The sequence below is a fragment of the Siniperca chuatsi genome, linkage group LG18 (assembly GCF_020085105.1).
Source record: "Siniperca chuatsi isolate FFG_IHB_CAS linkage group LG18, ASM2008510v1, whole genome shotgun sequence".
NCBI lineage: Eukaryota > Metazoa > Chordata > Actinopteri > Centrarchiformes > Sinipercidae > Siniperca > Siniperca chuatsi.
Window position 1 is genome coordinate 20,120,469 of NC_058059.1, and position 25,726 is coordinate 20,146,194.

Below are 25,726 nucleotides of genomic sequence, written 5' to 3' on the forward strand. Positions count from 1 at the left end.
CTCTGTAAACATCTTTATATGGAATCAAAACCTGTACTTTTTGACTAAATGAAATTCTGTTCAGGCCTGTCTTGATGCAATACAATACATTGATAATGATTGATTAATATGATTAAGTATAATAGAATTGTTGTAAACACTTTTATTATTCCATTATTTCTACTGGACAGTATTTTGGCCACTGGTTGCAAGAGGGCTTTTTGGCATCAGTCAGAGACAAAGACATAAATTAAAATGGACTCAATGTAATGATCATGATAAAAACCTTCTTAGATGATTAATTATACTCTGTTTGGACTGATATTGGTGCAATCTCATTTTATGAGGTAAAATAGAAATCATTCAACTCAAATGAAGCCATTGTTTATTCATAATGCAATGCTGCTGTAGTTTATATACTGTATATGCAGGGTCTTCAGTAATTGATTTCGACCATGCAGAGCTGTTGGTGAGTGGAAGATGGCTTTTTGATGGCAGTGTTACAGCTGGCTGTAGATGAACTAGATTAAAAAAGGGCAGTTGAAAGGGCCACATTTGAATTAAATACTGCATATGTCACCAATTTGAAGTTCTAGATTAGGAGTTGTGTATTCCGCTAATTGTGATTTGACATGATTGTGGTCAGCTGAAAACTTAACTGATGTCAAATACCATTATGTTTACTGTAGCTGTGATAAAGATTCATAATGATGTTTTAAAATGCATTGCTAGTATGTTGCACTGTGTGGTGTACCATTCGGCCAAAGCTAATTACTTTTATCACCCAACCTTTTTAGTTCTTCAGTGTCAGCTGTACAGAATTGGCTGCTTTGTGAAAACATTCGACTTTGTATTTCAAAGGAGAAGATTGGGGTTTTCCTATTCACTTCAACACTTTTGGGAGTCAGCATCTAGCAGCCATTACAAAAGTTTGTACAATGGACTCATTATTCAGCAATGGTTGTGGACGCTTGTGATGGCTATGTATTAGCCTTGCTACAGCCTCCACAAAGTGTAAAATTAGGTAATCAGTTGGACACACACTCCCTGTTTGCTATGTGAAAAAGTAAGCTAACAAGTAATTTTATGTAGGTAACACAATTTTGCTTCCGCTGGTCGCTGCTGTGTGTAGATGAGCTCAGGTTGCAGTATAATAGTTACTGAAAGGCCGTGTGTTGTGTTTGCTAGCACAGAAAATAAATAAAAAGTCCCTGTTTATGTAACGTTACTACAGCGTCTTCTACTCTTCGCAGCAGTTGGTCCGGACTGCGAACAGCTAGCTAGTTAACAGCTAACTTTACGAGTGATTTTTTGCTGTAACGGAAAGTGAAAATGCGATCAATCATCTGATCGCTCTGATTACTCAACCCGCGGTTCCAGCTCCGCAGCTCCAAAACGTATTTGGACGAACTCCGGTTTCAGGCTATTTTAATTGACTTCAGCATGATTCTAAAAGCAACTCCGCTGTGAAGAGTAACATTACAAGAAGACTCTGTAGCACCGTTACATAAAGAGGCACTTTTTATTTATTTTCTGTGGCAGCAAACACAACACACAGCCGTCCAGTAATTATTATACTGCAACCTGAGCTCATCTACACACTTTATGGTTGACTAAAGTAATGTAAGAGAAAGGCTCACTTTCACAAGGCTACCTTCCTTAAAGGGGAAGGCTCGGCCGGTAACGCAGGCCGTGGTGGGTGTGCTAACCAGAGGTGGAAGAAGTATTCAGGTCCATTACTTAAACAAAAGTACTAATAGCAACCCCACTGTGAAAATGCTCCACTACATGTAAAAGTTCTGCATTCTAACCCTTCCTAAGGTAAACGTATTTAAGTATTACAGCAAGATTTACATAAAGCACTCATTGTGCAGTAAAATGGTCCCTGTTTACTGCTGTAGATGTTTAAGGTTGAGCTAATTTTAACTACTTTATATTCTGTTGGGTAGTTTAATCTCGAGATTAATATCGAGACATCATTTATAAGCCATATCTCCCAGCCCTAAGAGCACCCAAGAAGTATTCGAGATGAATTGAAATCCAGTTAGGTGGTTTGAGTCTAGCCAGATGTAGATGCATCCATCTCCCCAAGACATATATGTAAGCTTTACTCCTCCCAAGTGTAACTACATCAAACAGTCTATGGAAATAGTCACAAACAGGGTCTGTCCCCTGTGAAAACAGTAGCTGAATTTACACTGAAAGTACGCTAAAATTAGCCTCATTAAAGCAACAGAAAAGAGGCTCCAGTAATTTATACATACAATCATACGGACGGTGAACTGAGCTGTTGTAGTGTTTATCTAGTCCCTGATCAGTGCAACCACTGAATGATCTGTGTGCATGAGCATTGATCTGTATAGGTGAGGAAGAGGCGTGAGTGAGAGCCTGCGAAGATGATAAAACTTTTGTCTCACTCGTAGTTCATAAACGATTCATCCATGTGTTTGTGTTAGTCTATAAATAGTTGTTAGCTAAACTGCTATTGTTGTAACTAAACTGCTAAAGTGCATATGTTGTTCTTCTTTGGGCAGTTTTGGTAGTTACCAAACAGCTTCAGGTGCATCTCCACCACCTCTGGACTGGAGTAGACTGGAGTGATTTGCATGTATCCTGGGAAAACCAAGACAGATTGCATTGATCATATTTGTGACCTGGCCAACGGAGATGCATGTGTGTGGCCCAGTGTAAATGAAAGTGTATTAAATCTCATCTCCAATATGAGACAGTTGAAAAGAACAGCGTAATGTGGCCAAAATGTCAAATTGGTGCCTATTCATACCACAATTTCAGTTCCACACAACAACCTGTATCTACTCATTGGTGTTGTTCTTCCACTCTGGAAAAACTATTTTCTCACATATTGTGCACAGGGCATTTGCATTTGAAGACAATGGTGGAAATGATATGAAATCACAGGAGACCAGGCTCAGAGTGAATGGTGCCTCATTCAGTTTTGGGTACTTGTTGAAAGAGGGGGAAAGTGTTACTCATACAGTTTCCCACCCCCAAATCTGAAACAGCTCAGACCTTCTGATCAAAAGGCTGCTTGTCAAAATTTCTATTGGTCTGATAAGGATCAGGGTTGGATTGTATCAATTATTTCATGAAACTGTCTCCCTATTTGATGATATATAATTATCTCAGTTTTGCAAAAATAGATGTGTCAGTTCTACTGTTTTGTGTAACTGTGAGAGCCAAATGTTCATAACCAGAGGGGATAAAACATGACATCGTAAAACTCACATTATACAAAATTAGATGTCTCTAAGGGTTGGTAGAGGCATGCTACGGAAATTTAAATGCATCCAAATATAACAGGAATCTGGCTGAGCGCTCTTATTAATCCAACAAAACACAAACAGATTTTTGTATTTAGGCTCCTGGGCCTCTAGTTTCTAGTTTTCTGGCCAAAAGGACAAGCATGTTTAATTAAATTTTTTTTTTTTTTCAATTTTGTTTAGCTTAATTAATTCATTTGCTGAATTTCGGGCAGAACCCTGCCATGCTGATGCAGTCAGTGCCAGTAACAGAAATTTGTTTTGCTGTGTTTAATGTCTTTGTAGAAACTACAAGGCATATGATTGTTGTCTTCCTATCCTCTGTTCTTCATATAAGTTCTTCATGCAAATCCTGTTCACATATTCCAAATCAGCTGTGACTTTCTGATATAATAGGACTTGATCCTGAAGATCTGCCAAATAGCTGCAGGAGACATCTTTTTCATATCCCTCCCCTTCATACTGGAGTGGCTGTTGACACTTGCCAGAGGGTGCAACTGTACAATTAGCACTCCTACTGCAACTACTAGTGACAGTGTCATACTCAACAGTTCATAAATAGCAGGCATAATGTGACATTTAACAGAAAAAGGAATGCAAATGATATCATGATCCTGAATGTGATACCTGGAGCTTTTCCAGTGCCCTGTTATCAAAAACAGTGATGTTGATAGGTTTTAAATGTAGTGAGTCCCACACTAATCTGTGTCCATGTTCACTGTAACTAGCCGAGAAACCGTAATGCTCCCATACAGTTGAGCAGCGATGCTACATGAGCTTGACTAACCGGGCTAAGTTTACTAGCATGCTACAACTGATACACAACTGGTGCACTGCCAAAACATTCTGGGTAAAACTTGTGTTCTAAAAGCAATGTTTCTTTTGTTTATTGCTATGATTTCAACACAGATTTTTTGTTCACAATGTAGCATTATAAGAGGAAAAAATAGTGTGCGTCCCCTGGGCGTGTCAATAGCGAGTTTACTGCGTCCTTTCGGATTTGAATGCGTCAGCGACGCAGGACGCATACCTAGCAACATCACTGTAAAAACACTGTCAGGATGCCAACCAATCCCAATTTATTACATTGGAAACCCTAAAACTGCAAAGCCTTGTATCTGATAAGTAGACGTGTTCTGTATTTAAAAAGACATAAAAAGGAAAAGCACCAGCTCCCCAATAAACTGCAACAACTTAAATGTATAAATTGAGAAAAACATTATGTCATAACATGTAATAAGAGCATTTCTGCACACAAGTGCCAGTCTTCCTTCCCACAGTAGATCCGGAATTTAGAACCTCAGACTGAACGCTGATCTACATGTGTTTGCTATTTAAGTGGAGAGCTCCTGCGTGGTGTCGTGTTAGCATATGCACGCCTTGTGTGGAGTAACGAGCTGAAAAGTTCATGATGGGTAACCTCTTAAACGCTTCCTCACATCATTAGTTTTTAGAACTAATGAATAACTGATTAAGAACTGATTAAAGGACAGGGGGAATCAATTTGGTGAAATTATCTGAAAGAAGAAAAAACATATTTAATCAGCAACTCATGCAACAAGGCTAATAAACTGTGGCATAATAACCAGGGCTAGATAATACTACATATTTGGTAACATCAAGTCCAAACCAAGGATTCACCAACACAGATACACTGAATATCACACAGTTTTGTAAAAGTCATCTGAAATTTAGCCAACTTCATCACTTACTTCATACTGTACATATCATAGTCACATACTGACATATCATAGCTGCTTTACATTTTGTATATTGCTTTGTTTATTGTGTATATATCACAGTTGCATCCCTTCTTTCTATCACTAGCCCACTGCTCTATTATTCATTCTGTGTATTCTGTTCATCTTTATATATCTGTCTATGCACTTTTGCTACTTGTCCCTTCGTTGCCTCCACGACCGCTTAATGTCTTTGCCGTGTGCATCCTGTTGTGCCTGTGGATCCACTATAGTGCTGATATTCTGGTACCGGCAGGGCGATCTGGAGCTTAAATTCAGGAATCTGATCTGGTTAGATGCTAGAAACTGCATTTCTTTCTGTGTACAATGACAATTAAGTTGAATTTAATCTAATCTAATATCAGTATGGGTACACTTTATTTTAACTTATCTATTTAGCATTTATAAGCAGTACATAAACAATTAATAAATGGTTTAAAACACACTATTAAACACTACAGTGCACTTGTAAGCCAAAATATTGACATTTCTTTCATACAATGTAACATTGTTTACATGTGTGCAGGCTGTTAATAAATGCTTTATAAGCCAATACATAAATATCTTGTTTTTTCCCCCTACTATAAACAATTACAATTACAGGTTAAACCTAACCTGTAAAGGATTTGTGCATGTGCATAATAATTTGACTGTTTATTATGCACTATAAAATTGTAGTGAGCTATTATAGGAAATGCGCTTTATATCTGCTTACAACTACACTATAGTATGTCATAGTGTGCTATAAACCACTTTATTAATTGTTTAAATACTGCTTATAAATGCAAAAGAAGGTGCTAATATCAAGTGTTACTACTATAGTAACTCAATTATTGAATGATTCAAAAAAAGTGTGATGACATATGTAATAACCAATTGTATTTTGTATTTCTTAAAAAAGGAATTCACTTTTAATTTGGCATATTATGACTTGGCCTGGTCATTCAGTGTTTTGTATTACAATGTGCATGACAATGTGGTAATGTGATACAGTACTGCAGCTATTATACTTTCATGCAACGACTAAATGTTTAGTCTATGAAATGTAACCGTGAAAAATGCCCATGACATTTTGAAAGACAATCTGACCTTGAATTCATGTTTGCCGCTTTCTGTTTGGGAGGGGTTGTTATCTTGCCCTAATCAATCAGTAATGAGTGATGTATCCATCCCACCGACATCATTTTCAGTCGATGCAGAAGTTGCAGTAGTGGTTGGAGCAGATAACTTAGCATTTCTTTATGTAGTTGAAGAAATATCCTGATTTCTGTTAATTCTTTAAGTCAACTTATACTAACCTGTTCATCGAGTGGTGCATGTAAACAACTTGTATGAATGGTTGTGTGAGACTTACAGGCTGTTCATCAATCTATGGATGATAAGCAGGCTGTTTTCATGTACACTAAATACAAAAAAAAAAAACATGATCTAGTTGATTGTCAGAACTTTAGAAGAGAAAACAAAACTTTCTCTCTGTTACAATGGCATAAACTTTAAACTTTTCAAATTAACAGGGGTCACTCTAAGTAGAAGAGCAACTTTAGGCAGCATTGCTATTCTACAAAAAGGAGTGGCCTCCGTGGGTGGCTGTGGCTGCTGCCTGATTCCAGCAAACTAACAGTATGCCTATAGGGCACCATTCAGAATTATGTGATCTCCACAAATGTCTCTGCTCCCTTCTGAAAACCACACTTTAATAATTCAAACATTTGCAGAGAAAGCCTTGTAAAATTAAAATGTATGTGACAAGAGGGGAAAAAAACATACTGCTAATACAGTATATTTTCAGCAAGCTACTTGCAGCAAAAAGATCAAGGCAAGACAAGGCCATAAAATATAGACAATGCTGTACAACAGTCGCAATAATATATGATTCTGATAATACTGGCAACTTATGATGAAGCACTCCAGAAAAATAGGATCCATATTGTGGCACAAAGCTGGTAAATGGTAAATTGTCTACTGACCACTCAAAGCGCTTTACAACACATGCCAACATTCACCCATTCACACACATTCATACAATGATGGCAGAGTCTGCCAAGGTGCCAGCGTGCTCATCGGGAGCAGTTCAGTGTAGCCCAGGTGGAGAATGTAGAGAATGTTATAAAATTACCAAGGACAAGCAAAATAATGTCTGTCCTTCATGCAAAAATACTGAAGGTCTGAACATCCTTGATGCCAGGAAAAATAATGGTGTGAAAATATTTTCTAATTTGTGTTGGATGGACATGTTTTTTTTTCTATAACCTAATAGGGCTTGGAGCACAAAATGATGGACTGCACAAAATTACTGTATAAACTACTAACAACGAGCTCTTGTTGTCAAATTTATGAAAACGAGAAAAATCCATGTGTACCTCCTCATAGTTTCAAGGCTCATGAAGTACAGTATGTCGAGCAGACAGCTTTTTCTCAATCCTTTATAGTAAACTGGTCATTGCTGTAAGCATCCTTAAGGAGCTGCAGCCCTGCTCTCTCTGCAGAGGCGATTTTATGCCACTTGCCAGATTGCACATTATCCACCAACTTCATAATGATATAAATAGCACTTGGAATGGAATGGTGCCTCCTTATTTCCTCTTTTGATTCCGGCTGATTTCCTGCAAGCTTTATTTTCACACATTGTTTAAACTCAGTTGGCTCTCAGTTGGCGATAAAACTGCAAACGAGGAATCAAAGGTGCTCCAAGGGAAGCTTAAATAAGACAAATGGGTTGATGGGTGTGTATGGTCATTCCCTGTAGGAATACAATGTTAAACTAGGGCTCCAACTAATGATTATTTTCATTATCATTAATGATTATTTTTAATAATTAATCATTTAGTCCAGTAGTTCCCAACCTGGATTTCAGAACTCCTCCAAGGGTTCATTCTAAGGGCTTGCAAGATGATTAACAGTATAATATAGAAGAAAAAATATAGTTCTGCTACACAAATTATAATATTTTTAGCCATGCTAGCAGTGGGTAGGTCGGTCGGTCGGTCCACCACTTTGGTCCAGACTTAAATGTCTATAACAACAACAATCGGATGGATTGCCATTGGTACTGGCATTCATGTCCCCCTCAGGCTGAATTTTAATGACTTTGTTGATCCCTTAACTTCGCCTCTAGCACCATCATCAGGCCAGGGTGTCAGTTTGGCTAGTATTTGGTTTATGACTAAATACCTGCAAAACTAATGACATTCCATCATACTCAGCTGTACTTTGTGTTTAGTGCTAATATGCATATGTTAGCATACTAACATGCATGAATCACAATTTTTCACAAGTTTTTGCTTGAAAACAACTAACAATTAATTTCAGGAATTCACATTGTAAAGAGACCGTGTGAGCGTGTGTAGGCAGGTGTGGTGTTCATTTTAATGACTTACACTGTGCAGTGTTGCAAAGTCATCATACTGCTAGTTACGCTTATTCCCATTCAGTATCTGCACATTTTAGTATGTACAGTATGCATTCATGCCAGTTTTGCAGTTATAAAGACTGTGGCAGAATAAGATGTTTGTGTGTTTTTGACAAAGCAAGTGAAGGTGGGTGGGTTGATGCTACTGTTATCTGATGATGAAGTATACAAAGTTCGTGGCATGAGGAAAAGGGGGGCAGGTAGGATTATAAAATTCAATTTAGGGCAATAGAGGGGGTGGCTCTTTTATATAAGGTGCCACTGAGCTGTTTTCCCCTTTTCAGTCTAAGACACAAACACACATGCATACACACACAAAAATCTGCCATAGAATCTTTCTCTGTGTTTTTGTTGTGATATCCAGTAAAACAGAAGATCCCTATTTGTCTTAGCTGCAGGGCCAAGCCAAGCTCCAGATGCTGCTAATAATACACTGCTCATTGGGTTTTGTGTTGAGTGTGTATGACTGTATTTCTGCGTGTGTGATAGGAGGAGGAGCGCCTGGGGTAAAGAGCCACGTTTACAACATTTCAACACATGCATCATCCTGCACAGCCTCTGCAGAGAAGAGTTTTTTTGAGGATGACCCAGCAGTCGAGGGAAGAGGGCACTGAATAAGTGGAAATACTGCTCACCAAGGGGTTTGCCGGCATTGTCATCTGAGCAGCTATTCTCACGTCCACATTTTAAAATGACGATAAATGAAATGTTTTCAGTTTTTCTCTGTTTTGGCAACCCGAAAAACACTTGAGCTAAGCAGTGAAAAACATATATCTTGCCCTCATTAGCCCCATGTCGCCATTAATAGCGGTTCATTTATTGGCTGACAGGAACAGCATGATGAACACACTGGGAGTTTAGAACCTGCATTCAACAGAAAACGAAAGCTTTCTATAAACTATAAAAACCTCTTAATAATTCAATCTTTTAAAATTCTATCTTGCTCGATTACAGAAATGATGAATTGAATAATTTAAGGCCAGAGAGGATTTCATGATGTACACATTAAAAAGCTGCTGTTTTGTGCCTGGAAGGGAGAATTTGGGGGGAAAAGTGTGAGAGCAAATGATTTAACTGGAATCTGGAATATGAGACCTACTGTATATTCATTGAGATCTCTCTTCGTGGTGCACGCTTGCTTGCACTTAAGCCCTTAATGGTTTCTTAAAACTGATGAGGTATAAGGGGAGAGGGAGCGGAAAATGAAAGTGTTCTTCTAAATGTTTTTTGGTGGAACGCCTGTCAAGTGGAACGGAACTGGAGGGGAAATTAGCCAGGGGACATGCAAAGTGAGCGCTGTGGCTGGCTGTGTGACATCCTTCTCTTTTCAAAGCTGTCTGAAGGGAGGAGGGATACAGGCACAGTATCTCCGAGAGGCAGGGAGTGCTTGAGGAAAAGACCAGAGAGGTGACGTGAACTGGCAAATCTGTTTTATCACAACCTCAGTTACCTAGTGTTGATTTCTTGGACTGTTTTTGTGATTGTTTATGCCAAAGAATTTCCATCCATTTCCTTTAGTTCAATTTTAACCATCTATCATACTGATTAACGATGATATCAATACCTGTACTGCTGATCAGCATCGATACTTACTAGTACTCTTATCAATACTCCTCCTTAATTCTAAACTTTGTATCCAAAGAAAAAAAAGTGGAGGCTCTCTGAGGCCCCTCTCACCCCTTACAAAAGGAGCAAAATGGTTTAGTCCACCCCTGCTAGGATTCTTCTCTAAAGGCAGCTAATCAAGCGAGTGGCTACTGATGCTGGAGCACCAAAGTGCACTGTAAGTCATGTCTTTCCCCAAGAAAGGGAAATCAGGGTACCAAAAAAGAAAGAAAAAGGAAGCAAACTGATGGAAAACAGCTTTTGACTAATTTCTTTCAAAAGAAAGGCGAGCACAACTAACACAGTTTAAGAATGGTTTAAGCTAATATCAGCAGTTGTTTCGATTGAAGGCAGTCAACCAGAAATCTAGCTTGTAGCATATTTGCATCGCATATCATATCATAAATTATGGCAAGACTTCAAAAAATATTTTTCAAAAATGAAGAAAATAATGTTCTCTTAAGCATGATACTCCAAGCAAACCTCAATGAACCATAGTAAAAGTATCACACAGTAATTATAGGCTAAAGTATGTTGAGAAGAGAGGGTTAATATGTGGTGAGACTTTGTTTGAATGTGGTTCATTAGTGAGTACCCTAATGACCACTACAGATGTGTACAGTTGCTGGCTTAAAACTTAAAAATGTTTCAAAAGATGCATGAGAGATATGGATCAAGAGAGGAAGGGGGCCCGCAGAGACTGCTTATGTATAGGGCCCAGAATTTTGTGCTGCACTCCTGACACCGCAAATATATGGCATTTTATGTTATCTCCTAACAACCATTACATATGTAGAGTTAACTGGAGACTGTCCACCAATGAAAAATTATAGAATTCTGCAATTGGCCAAAAACGACATATGTTTACATTAACGTGACAAAGCCCTCTAGCGGCCGTAGTAATTATGACTCTTGTCCGTCAAGGTGGAAGACGGGTGACAATATTTTAGAGCCAGAGAGTCCATGTAGGGAGGAGGTCGGGTGAATGGGTGGGTCAACTAAATGTGGGACTTTGTCACGGGAGAGCGCTGTTTGTTCTATGACCATAACCAAGTGGTTATTATTGTAACCATGACATTGAAGGCCCCCTAATCTTAATGAAGTGGTCATTGTAACCAAAACCAAGGTGTTTTTCTAACCTCATCTAAGTAGTTATTTTAGCCCTAACCAAGTCATGTTTGTGACTAAACCTAACCAAAACTTGACTTGATAGTATTGTCAGATCATAAAATGGATTTTTCATTTAAACCTGTCTGCTGTAACGACAGTCCACAGAATGTAAACATAACCATGACGCAGTCGCCCGAACCCAAGGAATGCATCATCATAAGTGAACAGCTGCATGAAGGGAAAAAGTAAATTTAACAGTGGGCAAACTGAAAACAGCAAATGTTAAATGAATAAATGTATGGCAATTTGAGCTCGGTCATCGGTACCTATCCCTAAAACAACATTAATTATCAGTTGTTTCTCTTTTAATTCATTTAGTGTAATCTCAACTGCTGCAGTCTGACAGACATTTTCATTCATATGAATATATAAAAGAATGCAGTCTTAAATCAAAACCTCATACAACAAGCTCCATGTGAGAGGAAAATGTGTCATTTAGAACTTTGAACATGACAGACATGTTATACTAAAAGCAATGATACCATCAGTGTTCTTTAGTGTAATTGTGGTTGATGCAATCAGATATCACTGAAGAACTCAGTATGTCAAGTGTTAAATTATGTTTCCACAGCTCCCAGTGCAGCCACTACTTTCTAAAGACGTTATTGTCTGAAAAGAACACTTATTTCTTAACTGCTAACCTAGTTTGTCAGTTCATAAAGCACACCTCGCTGTCTTTTATCAGCTCATGAAAGAAGAACCTACAGTATGTGAGATTTAAGCCATATCATAATACCATCACTTGAACCTCAAACTGTCTAGAGACACATTATAGTATTTTAATAGAAAGTTAAGTAGTGGACTTTAAAATAGTGTCACCTAATGTTTATATTGCAACCATACTGTACCACTAATTATGTATTTGGCATTAAGCTCCTAAGTATGGTTCACCCACATCTGTATTTTCACTTGTTTTGTCTGCATGTGTGGGCGTCTACCGACCGTGCTTGACTGACATTCTGAAAATATGGAATTGTGATTTTCCTGACCAATATTGCAATTGCGAATTAAATTCTATTATTATCTACAGTAAAAAAACTGCAGGCCTGTATTTGTTTATACATGTAGCCTATAGAATCGGGTAAAATCATGCAGTTTCTTGTTGTTGAAGTCTTCTTCTTTTTCAAACCAGTCAGGGAAAAGTCAACTTTTTAGTTTTCTAAAAAAAGATTTTACCCATTTAGCTCACATCTGTTAAGATACTACATTATGAGTGTACTTGACATTACTCAGTAATACAGATATAATCATGGCAGTCGAAAGTATATATTTATTGATAACAGCTACATTGTATGTCAGACTGCTGGTAAGTCCCATATGACAATGACTACCTTGTGATACAGTCGACAGCTTTGCACTGTAGCTGCTTGAGCTAACTTTAGCGTTAGCTTTACAGACTGACAGGACGAGCTGCTTCACAGCTCTGAATCCTGGATCCTTATGATTAAATTCAGAATAGTTTCTCAATTTGCAATATGAAATATAACTGGCAGATGAAGGTCTTGATGAAGGTCACTGTATGACCAAAACTAAAAAAGCTGAGAAAAGTGTGTGGGTCTAGAGAACTGCCTGTATAAGAATTATTAAATTAAATGGTAACGTTCATTTACTGGCTACCACCACTGGCTAAATATTTTTTGTAAAACAGAAGTTGATCTACGTTCTCTGGAGTAAGGAAAAAAAGTGTTTGCCTATGGTTTTATATCTGTAGTGGAGAATACCCTCTGTGCTTCAAGGCTAGTACCAGGGAAATCCATCATTATCCAACACTTTGTACTGATGCAGGTCTTTCAAATTGACAGACTATGAACTAGTTATGAGTTATTTTCTTTGCCTAATCAGAGTTGGCTGAAGTTTTGTCAAGTGGTGCCATGTATGTTTGTTTGCCAGCTTGTTTGTTGGTGCTGGAGTTCAATCAGCCACTCACTAACATTAGTCTCTGAGTGATGATGTACTTTCATCTTGTAAAGCTACTTATCGAGTTCTTAAATCTAAAATGTGCCCAAACACCGGCCTTCTTTGAAGATTAACCATGCTACTTCTTTGACCTGATTCGTCATTGTCAAGACAAGAATCTCAGTTCTTATTTGAATCAACCTTTTCCCTCACCCCCACTTGTTAAGGCACTGTTAATTATGTAAGGTACAATTACAAGTGTGGCTCTGGCGATTTGAAAACTGCACTCTTTTAAATCGCGAATTCGATATTAAAATAATTTATTGTTAACCAGATAAACCAGGGGCGTATCCAGGGATGGGATGGTACAGGCCACTCCTGAAATCTGATTGGCCACCCCATTATCCTAAACTATGACTGGCTATCTGCTTCATCAGAGGCAGGACTGTTTGAAGAGTAAACTGGACTTTCGTTTTTAGTTGCAAGGTCTATTTATCTTTTGAATCAAAATATATGTATATTATAATAATACAGGAATGTAAGAAACTGTAAGATAGTGTAATGTTAGTTATTAAAGTAGATATGAGTAGTGGAGACATAAATGGTAAATTAATGCTATTCCGATGTGTGTGTGTGTGTGTGTGTGTGTGTGTGTGTGCAAATGTACTTTATGCTACCCCTGCATAAATCAGTGGGCCAACCCAGTCAAAAAAGTCTGGACATGCCACTGAAATAAACAATATAGGCTCCCTTTTAATTAGCTGATTGTATTAGTGGTATTATTGGATTTGCCAGAGCTGATGGCTTTGCAGTCATTTTAGGACCAGTTTGTTTACACTTCTGCAGTTCTTTTCTCCAAGTAGGAAATACTGTAGCTGTCAGAAATTCCCATGAACTCCTACTCAAGACGACCTGAATTGTATTTCCCATTCAGCTACTCACATTTACATTCTGTACAATATGACGTGAATATGGCATTAGTGTATTAGTGTATGGATTTTGCCAATCTCAGCAAATTCCCAGCATAGCTGCATCCAACTTCAACCTGGACAGAAGTCTAATCAGCCAGAGTAAACGATAACACCTGTCAAGGTTTGCAGGGGCTTTTAAGTTTGGAGTTTCCAGCCTCAAAACCTTTAGGACCAAATTGAAAGAGACAGTGAACTGTTTCCTGCTGGGCTCTGACACAATTCTGTGCCAGTTTTGACAATACCTCATTGAATCCTAGCCACAGCAGGGTAAATGTGTTGTGTTGGCTTTTGTTCTTCCACATTGCCATCCACAGGGACTGCTGGCACCGCATAGACCCATAATGAAAGGCACAGCCAGCTGTGCCGGCCAGCAAGGCGGCACTTTCATCAAACTAAACCAGGCTTACGTCAGCTTCTCAATTATTAAACACCTGAATTAAGCAACAGTGTAGAACGTAGACCCCCCTCCCCCCAACAAACTACTGTAGACAGCCGTCAGTGATTTTGAAAAGGAGAGATTGTTTTTGAGATGATGAGATTTGGATTATGGCTATGTGGAGAGAGACAATACACTGACACTGATTGCTACAGAAATACTTGGAGTGTTAGAAGAGGTAATCAGAACACCGCTTTTGTTTTGTAGCAAATAACAGTCAAGTTGCATATTGGTGCCAGATGTATGACTAATACAGCAGGCACAGGACTGTACATACCACTGCCTAAGCCTGGTTCTCTCAACCTTTTCTGGGCCTGTTTTTAGGGCCCAAAATAGATCGGCATGTCATAATGTGAATTTGTTTATGACATCCTATATTATATTTAGCAAAGAGCATGGCAGCAGCTTCAAATTGATTATACATAAATGACAGGTTTGGAACATATCTAATATATTTATTTTTCTTTAAAAATGCATCATACATAAATGACAGGTTTGGAACATATCTAATGTATTTATTTTTCTTTAAAAATACATCAAACAGACATTATGTTTGATGCGCCTGGCGTGCGCTCCTCTCTTACGCTGCACGTCATGTTTTCCTAGCGGTTTTTAGACGTGCATAAAAGTTAAAATATTCTTAACTTTTCAGCGCAAGGCGCAGAGTCGCACTGCTCGTCAATGTCAAACTTGGCCCAAAAGCAGCCACCAAAATAAAGCAAGAGGCAGGCTTTACTACTTTACAACTTTCATCCTGTTGCTTGAGCAGCCAGGTGAATCTCTCTGGTGTGTAAAATGCCGTTTACTATGTTGATAAATTGGACTGTGGGAGAGCTACGGATCAGAGGCGCACACATGCCCTCCTCCTCATGCGCACTACCTCCAGTCAATGCTGGAATGCCATTCGATGCATGCCACAGAGGTCACCATATTAGGGGTCAAACTTGCAAAAAATCAGACCACTGAAAATAATGGTCTTGCTCTACACAAACTAGCATGTTTGGTGTTAGAGCAGGGTTGGCAATCTCTGGTGAGCCCACATATCAAGCAATGGATACGGAGATTTTGGTTCTTTTTCAAGCACACTGCACAAGCCCCAGATTTGTTTATTCTGAGAAAACTATGCAACTGCATTTTCAATCTCTGGAGAGTAGCTCTGTATGTTGCAGATGTTGCTGAGCATGCTCAGGGACCTGGTTCTGTGTTTACAAAACCAAAGGTATCATTCTTTTATGTATTTTCAGTAGTTTTTGGATGACAATGAAGTTCTTTGGCATATGCTAAAATGTTCATAGTATGCTAATTTTCAGGTTCATAATTTTATTTTGGGGTTGTGCCAGAATAGGTTTACATGGTTTAATTTTATCATACTGCACATTGCTGTAGCACCTCTTTTCACCCTGTGTCTTTTGAATGCTCCGTTTTAGCTAACGAGTGAGGAATCTCATTTCTATTCGATCTTTGTTGGAAGTTGCACATGCGCAGTACCTAGGTAAGGACTACTAGCCAATCAGAAGCAGAGTAGGGTGGGTCCTGACAAGCAAGCTAGTGTGATCTAAAACAAAAATGCTTCAGCCAGTAACTACGGCTTCGGTTCAGCCATTACGGTTCAGCTTCACAACCTGGAGAGACTGGAGCAACAATTTGTAACTAATTTATCTTTCATAGGTAACAGTTTAACTGTGCACTGTCTCTACATCACAGTAATAACTTTATTGACTGCCTGGAGGGTATCTAACATTAATTTAATTTCAAATTTAGGTGTACTTGTGGAAACTTCTCAATTCATGCATTATGACGTGTGTTACATAGTGACGTAGATACGTTACGGAAGTAAAGGCTGGACTACAATCGAGCTGTTTTCAAGCAGTTCAGGAGCAGTGTTTTCTGTGGGAGAGGGCAACTCCCTTTTGGGTCGACTTTTTCACTTTGCAAACATATTATTACCATATTACATCCACAAAAAAGATATAAAACACAATAAAGGAAAGGGGAAAAGCCAAAAAGCATAATATGACCACTTTAAATGAAGCTGTGGCTCATGTCAAAGCACAAAATTTTGTTTTCCTTAGCAAACATAATAATTTGGGGGGGGAAATCGAAACTTTTCCGCCCTGCCATGGAGACATGAGCTCCAGTTTAAACTGAAGTAGTACGTAAGTGGAGTTCCTAAATTTTTGACAACAGTCAAAATGTTCTGCATAAATAGCATCCTAATTGGTTTTAGATTTACAGTAACATTGGTTTCGTCCCTTAACCACCACTGGATTGTACCTTTTTAAGTGCTTCTTTACTCAAAGAGAGTACCTAGAGGACAGTCCCAGTCACTGATTGCTTGATTAGCTGCTACCTTACCAAATCATATGCATACAGATTGCGAGCACAAACTGCAGTTTCATGTATGGAAGGAATGGCAGGATAAAACAGACATCTGCTCTCAGTTGTGCATCGTGAACCCACAGAAATCAATTTGGTCTCACAATACTGTTCTTTAACCTTGCCTTTTAAAATGGCTTAAATACATTACATTTAATCATAATCCACCACAATCACAACGATTCCACTATAGCTCCAAATGTTAGGGCTTATCATATAAGTAAACTAGCTCTATTGTAACTGCAAGTAAGAGCTTGAGCACAATTTTACAGTCAATGTAAAAAGGTAAAAGCTGGAACCGCTCCATTGTCAATATCAAGAGATATATGACTAATAAAGAGTGGACTGACTTGCTTGACTTACTTTATATTTATTTGTAGTAATGCTGACCGATTCCACAGAAAAAATATATCCTGTACGTAATCAAGGATTCCAAATACTTTACTTCCAACATTTGGCTATGGCAAAGGAAAAACTGTACAGTAACAAGAATAATTTTCCTTGTACAATATGTAGGATTTAGAAAAGTTAGATTCTATTTCTACATTATACAGCACAGTGTATTCAGTTTTTCACATTTTTTTCTTATTAGCATTTGTATAATGTACTCTACCTTAATAATAATGAGATAATGAAATTATGAGCCCAAAGCTCAGAATATACATATATTCAATATTTAAAGTTTTGCACATACTGGGGTGAATTCACAGAATGATTGCGCGACTTTTGCAGCTGCTAAACCTGCATAAATATGACAAAAAGAATCTGTGTAATTCCCAAAGCACCCGCAAAAGGTGAACTGCACCCCTAACTGCGTTGCCATGCAAATTTTTTTGCAGGTTTGTAAATTAGGTAATATTTAGGTAAAACATTTGGCGCAAAATTGGCCTCTTTCATTGCAAATGACCAGCACTAATAGCCACACGCAGTTAGAGTGAAATTATTAGCATCTTCAGAGAGTTGGTGGTAACTGAAGCGCATTCATAAAGGGACGTCATACCCAGACTTTCCAGTGATCACGGCAGCAGTGATTGTAGCCAGGCGAAGCAATAGCCCATCATAGTACATCATATGCTCACAGGTGGCACAGAGACAGGACAATAGGCCTACCTGATATTCACCATGTGGGAATGAAACTGTAAACAACATAAAACCTGCTGCTGTGAGAAGCAGAGACGGTGGTTAGGCACAGTAACAGTCCAGCATAGAGCAGAGTAGGAGAGAAAACAGCTCTCCATGCAAACAGAGGCATGAGCAAGAGCGCACAGTTAAAGCACCACAAATAACAATCATTCCATACAGAGTGAGTCATAAAAAAACGAGAGACATCCAGCAGATAGAAACGAATGAAAGAGCAGGGGGAGTTATTAGATAATTAGAATAATTATAATTAGAACAAGTTCTCTTTCAAATTAGGGCCACTATAGAAAATTGCAGATAAACATTTAACAGACGCAAAACAATGGCATAGTGCATTCAGCTGCAAAACTTTATGGGTGTGTTTGCATTGTAATATCATTAGCGCAATATCTTTTGTGAATCTCCCCACACAACTGAGGAAGTGTGTGCTAGAGAAACTCAGGTTAACATTGAGAGGCAGTTCAGGTGCACATCCATACATGAGGCCATGCAGATCAAAAGCCCCAGTCACCTATAATGGATGTGCAACCTTGTAATGAACAAGTTAGCATGTTCCACTTTTTCGTTGTATTAAAGTCTCAAGCAACTCCTCTCACTTTGCCATGATATATCAAAACTGTAAAATCTCGATCAATACCAAATGCACTTCATCCACCTTGTTGTGAATTTTGCACACATTGATTATGTTGTCTGAACTGAGTTATGAGAAGTTCGAAGTTTGCATTAGTAATATAAAATAAACATTCCCAGAGAAATATGTTCTGTAGACCCTCATTAATGTACGAGTGCATAACCCCCCCACCACTCTCAACCCTCCCTCAAACACACACACACACACACACACACACAGTACAAACACACACGCCAAACAACAATAAGCCATGCCATGATGATGTGGAGTGGTGTCTGCAAAACAGTTAGGTGTCCAATTATTCATGATCCCTTAAATTTGACATACCATGAAGAACATTTGCAAAAGTGTAGCTTTAAAATGAAAATTTAGATAACAAATAATACAAAGATTAATTGCTGTTCTGAAACACAGTATTTAAGCCACACTCAATTAACTTTATTATTTATTTTACATTATTGTTATAATGTGGTCCTCTGACCCCATGTTGTAAATTGCTTTCTCTGGATCAGATTAGTTGTTTTCTATTTTCCACTTTAAGGTTTTAAAAGTAAAACCTGAATAATTGGAGACATCTAACATTTGAAGTCAAGCGTGTTATGAACGAAGAGTCAAGTGTGCTTAACTGTGATTCAACAGTGTCTTTTTACAGGGCATAGGTGATAAAGGATTTACCTCTCTGTTGAGTCTTTGTATTTTGATTTTGAGTTTTTATTTTTAGGCTGAGGCGATGGATCATACCTCACACTCCCTGGAGCCAGAAATTGTGCAAGTGCAGGAACCAGTGCCATTGCCTAGCACCTCCAATGCCTCTGGTGTGGCAGCAGGGTTGTAGCTCATGTAATACTCTTGGAGCTGGGAGCTCAGGTTCTGCTCAGGCTCTGGACTCTTTTTGCGACGCTTCCGGCCCACCATGGATCGTTGTTGCAGCAACCTGGTTGCACCTGGATAGCGCCGCCACAACACATAGATAATTGTCAAGAGTAGGGACATAGTGAAGAAGAGTGCCACACTACCCACCACCACTTTGTGCAGTGTCATGTGCTCTATCTCAGGTGGTGGTATGGGAGTGGGTCGAGTGCGAGCTACTGAGTCTCTTGGGTCTTTGCTCATATGCCCTGGAAAGGTAGGATGAGGAATAGGTCGAGGTCTGAAGGGTGGGAGAGGACCAAAGGTGCTAGTTGGTGGCAAAGGTGGAGAGCCGCTAGTAGGGGCAAAGGTTGGTTCAGCTGTGGCTTCAGAAATTAGCTCTGACATTGGTGAGGGTGTTTCAGTCAGAACGTAATCAGTTTCCTCACAAATACCATGGTTCCTTGTGGCTTCCATAATTTTGTCTCCCTGGAGATACTTTGGGCTGCTGCATATCATAGTGGTGTCTTTACTACCCCGAAAATTCCTCAACCAAGCCACAAGTGGGCATATGCCAGTTCCACAATCCCACATGTTCCCAGCAAGGCTGATGGAGGTCAGTGAGATCCATGCTGACACTGCTTCCTGAGACACATTGGACAGTTTGTTGGATTCCAGGTTGAGGACTTGAAGGTTGGGCAAGCAGTGAAACACAGCAGGGTCCAGGACCTGGACTTCATTTCCAGACAGATCGAGTTTCTGCAGTGTATACCAAGTCCACGGAAGGCCCTGGTTGACCACCCTAATGCGGTTCCACTGCAGATAGAGTGATCTCAGGTTGGCTAAGCGTGGAAACAGAAAAAAGTTGATACGTGAGAACTGGTTGTGTTCCAGATGCAACTCCATCAGCTTCTGTAGCCCCAAAAAGGTGGTGCGGGTAAGAGCCTTGATTCGATTGTAGCCCAAATCCAGAAACTCTAAACTTCGGCACTCTAGGAATGCTCGAATTGGGATGTTGGAGAGACCATTTGAGCGTAGGTGTAGGTTTTGCAGTTTTCGTAAGCCATGGAATTGACCTGGCTGCAGAATTTCCAATTTATTGTAGGACAAGTCCAGACTGCGAAGATTGGGTATTCCATGGAATGTTGAATTGTGCAGGGATGTGATCTTGTTGGAGCTCAGTATTAGCTCTTTAAGCCTGCGGACCCCCTGGAATGCTCGGCTGTCAACAGCTGAAATCTGATTGTGGTCCAAGTATATCCATAGAAGCTGGCTGAGGTGAGCAAATTGATATGGTAGCAGGGTGTGTAGTTCATTGTAGCGCAGGGAGAGGCCTTGGCAGCCTACTGAGACGTTTTCAGGGACATCTAAGAAGCCAGCTGAATCACAATGGACAGTTTTCCCCTCACATCGGCAGCTATTGGGGCAGGTGCGCTCACTTAAGCTAAACAACAGGGGAGCCCGCAAGAGAAGGAGGAGAGGAAAGAGGAGGTGTGTCAGTCGTCCATCAAACAGCAATGGACCTATAAGAGAATAAAAGATAGACAGAGAGAAGAGAGGAATTTAAAGAATTTACTGAAGATCAAGTCATATTTTTACATGTTATTTGCAAATAAGCCGTGGACAAATAAAAAATTCAGCATCCTTTGTTAAGCAAAGCAAAGTATTCACAATTTTTCCAACAACAACAGATTTACCATGTGAGAAGTCATTCAAAGTTCTTTGTTAAATAGTACCAGAACGGCGGAATCATATGAATGGAAAAACTAAATGAAAAACTCTATGATGATCAATCTTTGCATACCATGATTTTTAGTCTTCCTATGATCACAGGTCACAGTGCTGGTTTCTGCAAAATTTCACTTATTGAGATGTTTTTCTTAGACAAGCTAGCTTTTCCTATTTTAGATGTTTTCACTAGCCTACATCCACTGGAATATCTGTGTTTAAAACAAAAGGAAACTGGGGTAATGGAAGTAACATAATTCCAAAATCCATTAAGGGTCAAGATTCCAGGATCTTGACCGTTACACAGATTTTTTAGATTCTTCCACCAAATTTGTAGAAATATAAAGTTCCTCCCTCACAAAAAGTTTGAAGGACTCCATGCCCCTCCACTCCAGATTGGTTCTGTCTGAAATGACCTGGTCCCTTGTATGATCCCGACTGTAGTTTTAGGTAACTCAGGACCGGAATTCCTACTTTGGGTCCTATCCTGTTCACTAAAAATTACATTGTTCACATTTTAATACTGATGACACAGTCCTATATTATAATGCTTAGCCTATAAACCTGGCCATTGAATAACTGCAGCTTGCCGTTGGCAATTTCCAAAGAGCACTTTAAAACTAACTGCTTTAAGGGGGTTTGATGGTGCTTACACTGCTAACAGTCTAGGACTAGGTGCCTTTTTATACATAGTCCTACAATTGTAGAACAATGCAGCTGGACAATGATCCTCAACATACCAGCAAGGCAATCAAGGTTTTGTTTTCATGGCCAAACAGTGGAATGTTCTTGACTGTCCAAGTCAGTCACCTAATGAAAGCACCTTCAAGTTAAAGCTGACAGTTGATCCTTTAACCTTATAGTCTTGATTTCAAATGCTACATCCTGCAGTACAGAGCCAACACCTTAAAAGATTTGTGACTGTCCTAATACATTCTGACTGCACTATATGTCATGGGACACATCCTTAACCCAGGGCTCTCATCTGGTCTCACTCTGAGTAATGCTCAGACTAAGGATATTCATATCTCAGGACAACGCTGCTTTCAAATGTATGTTTGCCTCCCCTCAGGCACCTGTCTGCTCTCATGTTCGGTTTTGTGGCAGCTGCTTTGCTGTTAACAGCTACAGATTTGACAATTAACATTGAGGAGCCTTTATAATGGCATAAAGGGAGGAAGGTTGTTAATTTTGTTTAGACAGGCTGGTATGTTTCGGAGGAGGAAGTAGGTGAAGGCAGGGACGACAAGCAGCATTGTGGAGATATATAAAGCAGTTGTTGCAACAGGGATCTAATTAGTTTTTTTTATATTATAGGGGGTTTTAAGGTCTGCCACCTATATGGCATTTGTAATTTGAGTGGTGGGAGAACTCTCATTTGTTGAACTGCTAAGATTATAATTGTGTGTGTGTGTGTGATTGTTGTATACAGTACTAAGAGAGAGAGAGAGAGAGAGAGAGAGAGAGAGAGAGAAATTATTTCCTTAAGTGGGGACTTTCAGGGGTTGAAAATACATTGAAGAATAAAATGGGACTTTGCAGTGAACCATATATATTATTAATTATGCTAGAGGTAATTACTTTGTATTTCTATATTTTAGTCTTTTTATGACATTATTAGATGGTGGTTGACTTTTCTGCTCAGGCCTTTGAGCCTTCAGTTTAGTTCATTTTTACTCTCAGGCATTTTTACTCTACAGCACATTTAATTTTTTTGTGTTTTGTGTAATTTTTAAGTTCTGTTATTGCATAAGCTTCAGACTACAAATCTCTCTATATATTATACATAAACAAAGAATATCTTCCCCACTATCTTCATCACTTCTCTTACACATGGATTGTCAATATGCAGAGGTGGGTAGTAATGAGTTACATTTACTCCGTTACATGTACTTAACTCACTTTTTGGAGTAAATTGTACTTGTAGGAGTAGTTTTAATGCAGCATACTTTTTACTCTTACTTGAGTAGTTTTTTAGAGAAAAAGCATTAGTTTTACTTTGTAACATTTGGATACATTCATCGTGCTGCTTTTTTAAATTTATTATTTTATGCATTCATGCACATTCTGGCAGGTGGTCAGCTGGTCCCAAACAGTATATCATGCTTCAAAAGTACTGCTACTGCTGCTTTCTGTAATGTAGCCTGAATATTCAAGCTAACGGTGTGTAAGCGTTGCATTTAACTAGTCACGCACATTTGTGTAAAGAGATACAGAAAACTAGACACCAAAAGAAATGACAAACTACTTTTATTTCATGTGGACATGACTGATATAACGTTTCAACCACAGATGGTCTTCCTGAGGTAAAAGTGAAGAAGTGAACACACCTGTATTTAATATGCAATTAATGATGAAACTCACAGCTTTTTCTCCTAATTAGCCTAAATGAATCATCTGATATTAGACATTTTCTAAAAGATTAGAGACTGATTTGGCCACTTCTCTAATCTTCATGTCTTCATGCGATTGTAGAGACCTGGATGTGGTGGGATCACATCTGATCAGTGGCTGTCTGTGATGGGAACTGGGACTTCAGGCATCTATAGTGAATTATCAAAGTTTAAGGACACTGTAACATGTTGACATTCTTTATATTTACTTTTTTTAATAGACATGGTCTATTATGCACATGATTTGCTGATTTATTTGCCAAATCATAATATAATATAGGAGACCACAAGCAAAGAATGTAATTAAAAAATCTTTACTTATTGGTGTACTTAATAGAGTATAATATTAATGTAATAGTTTGTGATATCACACTTGAGAGACAGACTGGGAATATTGTCCTGGTGTATATGTGGCAGGTTATCTAATCAGGAGATGATCCCCTGGTTCTTTACCTTTACCTGATAAAGACCATCTGTGGTTGAAATAATTTATATGCACATCAAATAAAAGACTTGGGGAAAAAGACAGTAGTGTGCCAGTGTTTTTTCTTTTTTACTCGCTACTCAAGTTATTTTTTTAGTAAATACTTTTGGACTCTAACTCAAGTAGTTATTTAGATGACTACTTTTACTTCTACTTGTTTTTGCAAAGTAACAGTACTTTTACTTGGCTACTCTATCCACTTCTGCCAATATGAGAAAACACATATTGACAGAACAAGGAAATCATATTACTCATGTTTAACATTAGCATTAATTCATACTTATATATGACTTATGAACAGTTGACCTAAAGTTAGCTGCTGTACTTGGAAGGAGTTGACTACTTATACAACACACTACACTTAACTACATAACCCCAAAACCCCTGAAAATGTCCTCACTCTCAAGGTCTAATACTCAAATTGGTCCTCACAAAAATAGAAGTACAAGGGCACCCCCCAAATGTTGTGATTTGTTTTGTGTCTGCATTAGAAGTTACTATTTGACTTTGGACCAGGTTTATAAAATGACTGCAAGTGAATGACATGAATACAAACACAGCACTGGTACAATGTGCAACTGTATACATACATTTTGGAGAGACATATTGCTTTCCAGAATCGTGTGGACAGACAGACAGACAGACATTACTAAAAATAAACAGACAGAGGGAGATTATAATAATGAAAGAAAATTGGATGAACTGATGGTGCAAATTTGTGAAATTGTACATCATGTGCATTGTAGTCCATTTATATTCACATTGAAAAGTCCTCAGAAAGCAGTAAATGAAGAGTAAATAAAATGTTGTGTAATGCCTCTTGTAAATGTTCATTAAAAGCTTCAATATGTAGCTTTAATATATAGCAAAGCTCCAGGAGAGAAGTATTTTATGTACAGAAAATCACGTGTCATTTCTGTGTGCTAACCTACTACGACGTATTAGGGCCATTGTAGGTAAAAAATAAAAATAAAAAGACAAAGCAAGGGGAGGGGGCTAATATTGTAAGAACAAACTCAGAATTTCCGAGATTAAAGTCGTAAATTTACGAGAAAAAAAGCTTACAGATTTACGAGAAAAAAACTTGAATATTCTGTGAGATTATAGTCATAGTCATACATTTGCGAAAAATAGGTTTGTTAGTTAGTGGATGAGACAGACGCAGACACAGATGCTGGGCTCAAGCGAACTTTTTGAGCTCAGCCCACAGCCCTCCGGGTCCATCTAGTACATTGCAACTTGTATCCCCCAAGGCCATGCTGGAACCGCCCCCCCCCAATAACCCACTCCCCTCATAATGGTGGACATGGGCCCCCCTTCATTATAATCCTATCACAACAATTCACTTTATCCTTGGACCTAGCTGGTTCCCGGCTGTACATGTAGGCTCCGTATATGTAGCTACGCTTTGCTTGCTTCATATATAAAGCGAGCAAAGCGTAGCTGTCTTTTTTTTTCCTTCATTGTCTCTCATTCAGTTCTTCCTCCATAGACATTTTCTTAATTTCTCTAACGGTACATATCATACAATATGAAGTGAGCAAAGGGTAGCGGTACATATTGTTTTTTATCGCAAATGTATGACTGTATAAAGAGTTTTTTTCTCAGAATATTACCACCACCCCTGGCTCTGTATTTT

At 38.7% G+C, this 25,726-nt stretch overlaps 1 protein-coding gene across 2 annotated transcripts in view; it reads right to left on the reverse strand.

The window, feature by feature from the left end:
- lrrtm4l1 (leucine rich repeat transmembrane neuronal 4 like 1) overlaps window positions 1-25,726 on the reverse strand; it is a 51,184-nt gene that overhangs the window by 12,695 nt on the left and 12,763 nt on the right. The window contains exon 2 of one of the 2 annotated variants that reach the window (XR_006375553.1): window positions 19,309-21,005. Coding sequence is in view for 1 of the 2 variants with exons in the window: in XM_044174782.1 (XP_044030717.1) it covers window positions 19,375-21,005 (1,631 nt within the window). In the remaining variant the exon portion in view is untranslated. The remainder of the gene's footprint in view (window positions 1-19,308; window positions 21,006-25,726) is intronic. The other variant, XM_044174782.1, reaches the window with a different exon arrangement.